This window comes from Paroedura picta, unplaced genomic scaffold (assembly GCF_049243985.1).
Source record: "Paroedura picta isolate Pp20150507F unplaced genomic scaffold, Ppicta_v3.0 Ppicta_v3_sca79, whole genome shotgun sequence".
Classification (NCBI taxonomy): domain Eukaryota; kingdom Metazoa; phylum Chordata; class Lepidosauria; order Squamata; family Gekkonidae; genus Paroedura; species Paroedura picta.
The window spans coordinates 1327-10827 of record NW_027518675.1 but is presented as its reverse complement, the minus strand read 5'-3'; the positions used below and the strand labels follow the sequence as shown (position 1 = coordinate 10827).

The 9501-nt window shown below is 48.5% G+C and overlaps 1 protein-coding gene across 1 annotated transcript; it reads right to left on the bottom strand.

Moving 5' to 3' along the window:
* Positions 1–27: 27 nt before the first annotated feature.
* Positions 28–8574, bottom strand: LOC143828600 (RING finger protein 24-like). The gene is made up of 3 exons (XM_077318894.1): positions 8430–8574; positions 1103–1145; positions 28–394 (listed from the first exon to the last, which is right to left on the bottom strand). The coding sequence occupies exons 1-3, from the start codon at positions 8570–8572 to the stop codon at positions 257–259; spliced, it is 324 nt and encodes a 107-aa protein (XP_077175009.1). The 5' UTR covers positions 8573–8574; the 3' UTR covers positions 28–256.
* Between the last annotated feature and the right edge of the window lie 927 nt (positions 8575–9501).

Genomic DNA, 9501 nt, shown 5'->3' with positions numbered 1-9501 from the left:
CTTGCAGGTTTCACTGAAGTCTTTGCGTTAAAAAAAAAAGGCAGTTGTTTATATATTGATTTGATTTTTATACCACCCTCCCCTACGGCTCAGGGCGGTTCTGTGCCTAATGAGGTCGGCAAAAGGGTCACAAAATTTAAAGGCCATTTCAGGAGGGTAACCGTGTCGGTTTGCAGTTGAACACCTGGATTTGAGTCCCAACAGGTTTTTCGGGAACAAAGTTTCGGTCCAGTGGCACCTTTATGGGAGCCAGTGGTTAAGAGCTGCAGCCTCTAATCTGGAGAACCAGCCTGGTTTCCTCCACATGAAGCCAGGTGAGTGACCTTGGAAGAGAAGTAAGAAGCCCGCTCACCTCGTGCAGGTTAAGTTCTTTTACTTTTTCCTTTAGGATAACCTGCAAGGAAAGGAGCACACGTTAACAACAGAGGAAACGAGGTTGACGGTGTGTAGCTGCAAAAATGATGTATGCCTGCCAGATGGAACGGGCCCATGGAAAAAACTCATCTTACTTCTTATTCGAAAGTACCATGAGGCTTCAGCCACAATTTTCAGCGCAAAGGCCCACCGTAACATTTAGCCCATAACTAGCTGGGAACATGGAAAAGGTGATTGCAACCAGATTACTGTTGTTGGCCCTCCAGAGCTCCTGGTTGGCCCCTGTGGGAGACAGGAGGCTAGACTAGATGGACCACTGGCCTGATCCAGCAGGGCTTTTCTGATGTTCTTATGAAGGCCTCGGCCTCTCTGCCCTGTTGTTGGCCCTCAGGAGGAACTGGTTGGCTACTGTGTGAGACAGGAGGATGGACTAGATGGACCACTGATCTGATCCTGTAGGGCTGTTCTGATGTTCTTTTCAGGGGAAAGCCTTGGCCTCTCTGCCCTATTGTTGGCCCTTCAGGGGGATTGGTTGGCCACTGTGTGAGATGGGATGCTAGACTAGATGGGCCACTGATCTGATCCAGCAAGGCTCTTCTGATATCCTTGTGTCTACATGCCTGGCCACCCCTTCCGGATCATCTCTCATGGATCATCCCAAAAACTTCATTCCCTGTGTGCGAGACAGCAAATTCTAGAAACCGAAAGTGAGGAGAGAATGGTTCACCTGTTTGTAAGCATAGAGCTCTTTGTGGGCTTGATGTCGAAGCCTGCAAACCGCAAAAGAAACAAAAAGAATCCATGAACAGGGAAGGCACCAAAATATCACACAAACGCCAACACCATGACACTTAGCCCCGTCTACTCTAATGGCCTATCAGAAAGTCAAACTGCTTCTGGATTGCACCCCTGTAAACTCAAGATGGCAGGAATTGTGTCACTGTATGCTCCCCCCCCCCAAAAAAAATCTATCCCTGCATCTAGAAAACTAGATTCAAATGGATAGCCGTGTTGGTCTGAAGTAGCACATCAAAATCAGAGTCCAGTAGCTCTTTTCAGACCAACAAAGACTGATTCAAAGTGGGGGCTTTCAGCTCCCACCTTGAATCAATCTTTGTTGCTCTTAAAGGTGCTATTGAACTCTGATTTTCTAGAAATCTAGACGTCAGGGAGAAGCGTTCCAGCCTAGTATTCTCTCCTTAATGGCTGGCTTTCTGGGATGGGTTGGTTCTTTCTTTTGTGCAACATGCAACCTCCCCGCCTGTGATCCAGAAGGGCTTTGTGTCAAGCGACTGGCTGTTACCTAGACCAGGCCTTAAACTTCCCATCTGATGAGGCAAGAATCCCCTGATTTGTTTGCAACGGGGGGAAAGGCCAACATATTTTCCCGTGTGGTACCCAATTGTCAAGGAATCACGACCGTAGCATTTGGCATAACCCTTCATGGCAACCTTTTAGAATTTGGCTTTCTAAACTGTAGACACAGCCGGTCAGTTAGACAACCTTTCTTTCCTTTGCCTTAAGAATCTTTTGTTTTTATTCATGGGAAGCTCACCAGAGTAGGAGAAACCAGAGAAGGAGGCCATAAGAGCCTGGCCCTTGGAAGCAGACACGAGGAAAGGGAGGCGCGCTTGATGGAATTGCCCCTGCTCGAGAAGTTAGGTTTGATACACTGAAATATTCTCTCCCCATTCTGGCGAAGTGTTATTCTTGCAACAGAAGTCATAAAAACATGGCCGTAACCTGGGTGTACCAACGATTTGCATCCGCGGATTTTTCCAACTCAAACGGACGTACTGTTAGGGGAGCTGTGTACATCTGTCCAAGTTGTTCGGTATTAACTGCTGACATTTTAGGGGGGTGTTTTCCCTTCAGCGACCATCACCCTCTGCCCCGCTCCCTCCAAAGGGCATATCAGTCCTGTAAAATAATTTCCGTTTAATGGTCATGATTTCACTTCTCCCCTACCCGAAAAACGATCCTGGGAAGTGAAGTTTACGGAGGGCAACAAGGACTCTAGTTAATATTGCAGCTTCCTAGCACAGGACTACGGTTCCTACGACCGTCTGGGGAGAGGGGGAGACTGTTTTAAGACGAGGCTAGCTGTTTTAAGACTAGACATTTTACTCTTAAAATGGATTTTACATCATCTCCATGGAGAATTTCCCCTTTCATTTCCCTGGTCCAAATAGGGGCGTGTTTTTTTTTTCCAACGAAGAAAACAAAAATTTGCAAATGATTCGCCGGGAAGCAACTATAGGGTGGGGGAAGAGCATTTTAATAGATTTACCTCCATTAATAGCCCACTTAATCTCTCCGAGTTCAAAGACAGAAATCTGTAAAACAGATATCACAGCCTAAAAGAAAAAAACCTCGACAAGGACTCAGTTTGCAAGAGAGGGGGAGTGAGAGAGGCAGAGGGCGCATATGTTCCCAGTTCCTCTGCAGGGTGGGCACGCAGCCAGAGGGCCCCCTTTTTCGTTCCCTACAAATCCACTCTGCGTTTACATTTCAAACGACCCTTGGAGGCCGTTATCTGCTCAGTGTCTCCTCTTTCACTAGCTCCTTAAGAGAAAGAGTCTTGATACACGCTCTTGGACACACGGCAGCAGTGCTTGCAGAAATGAAACGGGGCTGCCCGTACCCTTTGGCGAAAGGGGAGGCGCTCTGAAATTTTGGGAGATGTGGGGAAGGAATCTAAGGAGGGCGGAGCTCGGGGCAGAAAAGATGGTCGGCAGGTTATAACACAGGGATCGCGGTCCCCATGTGGGGCCTGGGGATTCCCCCTGTTTTGCAGCTTATCTCCAGGTGACAGAGACCACCCCTTCCAGGCCCATCACTGGCCATTTGGGGAGGGGGGGTGACATGACCATCTATGATTATTATCCCCCGATAAATGTCTACCAAATCTTAAAAATATGTAAAACATGAATTAACCCTTACCCATTCGGGAAACCCTTACAGGGCTGTCATGAAACGCCAAGGTTTCCCAGGTTGAGAATACCTGCTCTAGAACAGGGGTAGTCAACCTGTGATCCTCCAGATGTCCATGGACTACAATTCCCAGGAGCCCCTGCCAGCCGCTGGCAGGGGCTCCTGGGAATTGTAGTCCGTGGACATCTGGAGGACCACAGGTTGACTACCCCTGCATTACACAGCAATAAGAACGTGAAGGTTAATTAAAAACTTTAAAACATTAAACACGTATTAAAGGCCACCTCTATTAGTAGCAACGAGAGAAAAAACAATTAAAACCACAGGGCCGTGTGCAAAAACCCAAAGTGATGTAGGGCAGGGGTAGTCAACCTGTGGTCCTCCAGATGTCCATGGACTACAATTCCCAGGAGCCCCTGCCAGCATTTGCTGGCAGGGGCTCCTGGGAATTGTAGTCCATGGACATCTGGAGGACCACAGGTTGACTACCCCTGCTCTAGAAGGATACAAATTCCTCCCCGAACGGGGGGGGGCCTTTGCATTCCTCAACTGCTTTCGCCGTAACTATCAGAATCTCTTCTCTTCTTGCCAGCACAGCACATAACTTCTCTGCAGAGCGAAGGCCCATCGCAGTCAACGGATCTCAGAGCCCCCATTCCAGTGGGAACGCAGCCTTCTCCTGACAAATGACAACCTCGTACATAGCGTCCAGGAATAGTTGAGACCACAAGACTCCTCTAAGAAAAATAATTGAGCAACGTTTAAGCCTCCAGGAACCGCATCCAGGCCAGGGGGGTATTTGCAGGGACTGTGGGCGGAACTCCCGTCCGGTGGAAAGTTGCCCGACTAAACTTTTTCCGGAAGTCGCTTCACAGGGGCAGGGAGTGACTTGAGACGGCTCCTAAGGGCAGCTGCAAGGATAATGCGAAATCCATGCAGTCTTGGGCTTTGGTCGTTTCATTTACTGCTTTCATGCGCAGCACCCTGGGGATCTCCACTTTAAATGCTAAGTCACCCTGGGAACAAACTGATGCGGCTGAGCGATAATGCCAAGCAAAGGAAACTTCTCCGTTAGAAACCAAACAAAGCCAAGTCCCCTCCAATGTTTTAAATATATATATTATTAATATTGTAAGCTATCTAGAGAAAGGCAGCCAAGAAATCTTTTAAATATTAAATACAACTAGTATGGTATAGTGGTTAAGAGCGGCAGCTTCTAGTCTGGAGAACTGGGCTTGATCCCCCAACTCCTCCCCATGCAGCCAGATGGGTGAGCCTGGGCTAGTCACAGTCTTGTTACAGCTGTTCTCACAGAGCAGTCAGAGAGCTCTCAGGCCCACCCACCCGACGGGGTGTCTGTTGTGGGGAGAGGAAGGGAAAAGGGGTTGTAGGCCACTTTGGAACTCCTTCGGGTAGAGAAAAGCAGGGTATAAAAAAAACTAACTCTCTTTTTCTTCCTCCTCTAATAAAAATCTCACCCTAGAGGACAAAAATTCCCCCTCGCCCCAGTTCTCTAGGAACGGTGCCTTTAATAGCTGCAATCCTAAACTGTGAACTGTGAATTTGCATGAAGGAAGATCCTTTGAACTGAATGCCCCTTTCCGTTCTGAGAAAACAATCCCCAGAGAGGACAGGGGAAAACATTTGTCCAATAAGTAATCTTGCCTCCCAGGCCGGGAGCCATGGCTTTTGACATTAAGCAGCTAGGAGGGGTGGATCCTCGGCTCTCTGCCCCTCAGAGGGAGGAAACCGGGTACATGATTAATCTCCTTCCACACACTTCAGCCAGTACATGGCCAGTGAGAGCATCTCTGTGTTAAATTAGACTCCAAAGGTGAGGAAAGAGAGAGAAAGAGAGAGAGAATGGCCTTTTTGTGTGTCCAGAATGTTCCAGAATTCCTGAAGCACCTTAGCTGGGAAGTATAGGAAAAGCCAAGAAGCATTGCTGCTGTATTAGAAGGCATGAAAGCAAAAGGAGGACAAATCCTGAAAGCAACCTCTTTTAGAGCTGCGGCCCTGAACAGGTAAAGGTAAAGGTCTCCCCTGTGCAAGCACCAAGTCATGTCTGACCCTTGGGGTGACGCCCTCTAGTGTTTTCATGGCAGACTCAATACGGGGTGGTTTGCCAGTGCCTTCCCCAGTCATTACCGTTTACCCCCCAGCAAGCTGGATCCTCATTTTACCGACCTCGGAAGGATGGAAGGCTGAGTCAACCTTGAGCCGGCTGCTGGGATTGAACTCCCAGCCTCATGGGCAGAGCTTTCAGACTGCATGTCTGCTGCCTTACCACTCTGTGCCTCAAGAGGCTCTTAACTCTACTATACTGCAGTTTTTACCAGTATGGCATAATGGTTTACTGTGGTGGCTTCTAAGCGGGTGATCTGGGTTTGATTGCCCGCTCCTCCACATGCAGTCAGCTGGGTGGCGTGGGGCTAGTCACAGTCCTACTGGAGCTGTTCTGACAGAGCAGCTCTCTCAGAGATCTCTCACTCCCATCTAACTTACAGGGTGTCTGTTGTGGGGAGAGGAAGGGAAGGCGATTGTAAGCCACTTTGAGACTCCTTCGGGCAGTGAAAAGCGGGGTATAAAAGCCAACAGCAACAACAATAATATTACTTGGAGCCAAGGAATGAAATTAGTAGACCTCTTCTACCAAATGTTCAAGGTCTCCCAGAAGAGCAGCTAATAGTGGTACCTCTTGACAGGTAGAAATCCCTTTATCACCTTGCACAGCAGCCTACATCTTTGCCAGCTATAATAAGGACTTGTGAAAACTTTATGCATGCTTTCTGGGTAATTTTATGTTCATTTCTACATCACTGAGTTTTATGTAATTTTCACTTTGCTGAATGTAAAAAAATGTCTTTAAAATCTCTTTGGTTCTGGTGCGACAAATGCCTTGCAAAGGTGATGAAGGAATGGGTCAGGAACGTTCAGAGTTCCTGAAGCAGCCTAGTTATAGCTGATGAGCACAGGGAAGACGGAAAGCACCGAAGCTGTTCTGGGAGGCAGGAAGCCAAAAGGAGCCTGGGATTCTGGAAGGCAAATTAAAGGGCCCGGCCTAGCATGATCTCGTCAGGGCTCAGAATTTAATCAGGGTCTGCCCCTGGATGGGAGACCACCCAGCAAGACAAGCGTTGTGGTGCGGGCGGCCAGATCTGTCAGACCAGCCAGCAGGGGATGAGGGAAACATACTGGGACATACTGGGAGCAGGGAGGGAAGAAGCCGTAAGCAAACTGATGTTGCTACAACACTCTGAAATAACCTCAGTGACGTTGAGGGGCTTACACTCTGGTTTGTGGGCAAAACTCTATGGCAGAACTAGCTTCCTACCATAGAGTTTCGTCCCAAGTCCAGAGCGTTGCCCTTCCCCAATGTCACCAACATTCCTACGTAACTTCCAGGTGGTGCAGCTATGCCCTGTTTCCTTCTGCATTCTTGCATTTTTAGGGTAAAGAGCTCCCAGAAGAGCTGAGGGTTCTGTCGGAGCTCCGCAGGGTTTTGGGTTGAGGCTGGGCTGCGCACTGGGCTATAAAATCAGGTCCTCCCCCCCTCTTGAGGCATCTGGATCCCTCTGGGGCCATCCATGGCCCAGCTTTACATCTGTTGACACTGCGGGGAATAAGTGAATGAGGAATATAGGTCTGCTGGGATGTTAGGCCTGCCATCTTTGTCTTTTTGAACGGGGTTATTTCACTGTATTGTATTATCGGCAAGGTGGTCTTGCCATCCTGTGTTTTTGGTAGAGCCTCTGCTTTGGCATGCAAAAGGTACTTAGCATATTTAGCACTCATTGGCTCCGCTGGAGTTTTACTGCTCCTTTCAGCCTCCCCTCCTCCCAGACTGCCTCTGAAACAAGACAGTTCAGACCCTCTTTCTACTCTTTTCTTTACAATTGAGTTTTTCTTCTCCATAAAGCGATTTCTTCTTTAAAGAGCCTGCCTAGGGCACCTTCTTTCCATACTGAAACCCTGCTAAAAGAAAGAGCAGGTCCCCTAAGGCAGGGGTAGTCAACCTGTGGTCCTCCAGATGTCCATGGACTACAATTCCCATGAGCCCCTGCCAGCATTTGCTGGCAGGGGCTCATGGGAATTGTAGTCCATGGACATCTGGAGGACCACAGGTTGACTACCCCTGCCCTAAGGGCAGCAAATGGGTATTAGGTGGATATTGTCCATTTCTGAAGGAGAAAGGGATGCAAATTATGCACAGGAGACAGAGAAGAAAAGGATGTGCCAGAAGGTCCTAAGCTGCAAACAATTCTGTGTCCCCCCCCCCCACTAACTTGTAAGTCACCGGGAGACCCTTCAGATGGGCGACAATTAAAATAACCCATATCAATCAATCAATAAAATCTATATACAGTTATGACGAGCCCATGGGCTGCACCAATTCACGAAACCCGAAGGTATCCAGGCAGTCCAGTGCAAAGGGCTCATGACAGGTTAAGCCCCAAAAAAGAGCAACTGGCAGCAGCGATGTGAATCCACCCCGCCTGCCTGGAAGAAGACGAACTGGACATGCTCCAGAACAAGGTCTGAGACCTTTAAGATTGAGGTCCCTGAGTTACTACTGGCAGATCCTCTAGAATCGGTGAGATTCTAATGAAAGAGCTCCTGGCTGCAGCTGGACAGGGGAGGGGAGATGGGGAATTAACTCCAATGAATAGCCATCTTTTAATGTACTGGGGATTTTACGGGTTGGGTTGTTTTAATCTTTTATTGTAAACCGCCGCGAGTCCTTGAGTGCGGCGGTATATCAATTAAAATATAAATAAATACGCAAGAGTTTTATTCCGGGCGTGAACCTTCATGCACACACACGATGTCAGGCAATGAAATGGGACTTACAAAGCCCCATCGATAAGTAGAGGGTGGGTCATGGATTAGCACATGGCAGTAATGAAGGCATTTCTCACACGCAAGGGCCTTGCAGAAACAACAGCTCCCGTTTCACTGTCTGAGGAAGTGCGCAGTGCGCACGAAAGCTCACTCCCTTGGAATTGTCAGCCTTCAAGGTGCTACCAGACGCCAACTGTGTCCTGTGACTTCAGACCAACCTGAGGACCCGCTTGAACAGGTGGGCATGCTCCAGCTAGCGAGGGAGGCGGCTCGTTTACCTGATCAGGTAGCAGCAGAAGAGCAAGCTGAGGATGAAGACGAAGATCGCTGTGCCAAAGACCACAATGTATATGTTCAGAGGCAGGTTCTGGAATCCAATATTTGGCATCCTGAAACTGTAATGCTGGAAGTCTGAGCTCATGGATGGTCTGCAAAAAAAACGAGAACAAACAGAGGCGGTGAGAATTTGCGGAAGTGGAATGATTTACTGCATGGCATGTCTGCCAGCCGGGCAAGGGGCGCTGGAAGGTGGTTTGCTGTCATGGGCCTTTATCAAATGGCAAGAAGTGGTTTACAGATAATGTGTTTTTTTTTCCCCAGAAAATGATGTGCAACCACTGATGAAGGTTAGGACAGAAGGATAAGAACACCTGGGACCTTGTTTTGGTTGCTGTCATGCTAGAGAACAAGGGCCACAGTTAATGAAATTAGAGGAAGAAGAAACCAGTTCTTGCCATTGGATTTCGTTTTTGATCTGAAATACTTCACAGGTAATCAACGGTGTTTCTTTTGCATTGCTGGTCTCCCCATCACAACCCCTAGTGTTCCTCAATGGAACTGCCACCCAAAGCCTTGGAGGTCCCCCATCCAAAAACTAACCAAGGTCAGCCCAGCTTAGCTTCCAAAAACTGGTTCAATCAGGCTTCCCTGGGCTATCCACATCAGACACCAGAACTGAAAGGATTCTCAAAGTGGCTTACAATTGCTTTCCATTTCTTTCCCCACACCAGACGTCCTGTGAGCCTTGTGCTGCTGAGAGAGCTTGGAGAGAACTGGGACTGGCCCAAGGGTACCCTGCCTGGCTGCATGTGGAGGAGGAATAGGGAATCGAACTTGGTTCTCCAGATAACAGGCCGCTATTCTCAACCATGACACCACGATGGCTCTCAGACAGATGGAAAACGATGTTACATTTTTCATATTCCTTGCATAGAAGAAGAGTTGTTTTTTTATACCCTGCTTTTCCCTGGCCGAAGGAGTCTCAAAGCAGCTTACAGTCCGCCTTCCCCTTCCTCTCCCCACAACAGACACCCCGGAAGGTAGGTAGGACTGAGAGAGCTCTGATCAGAA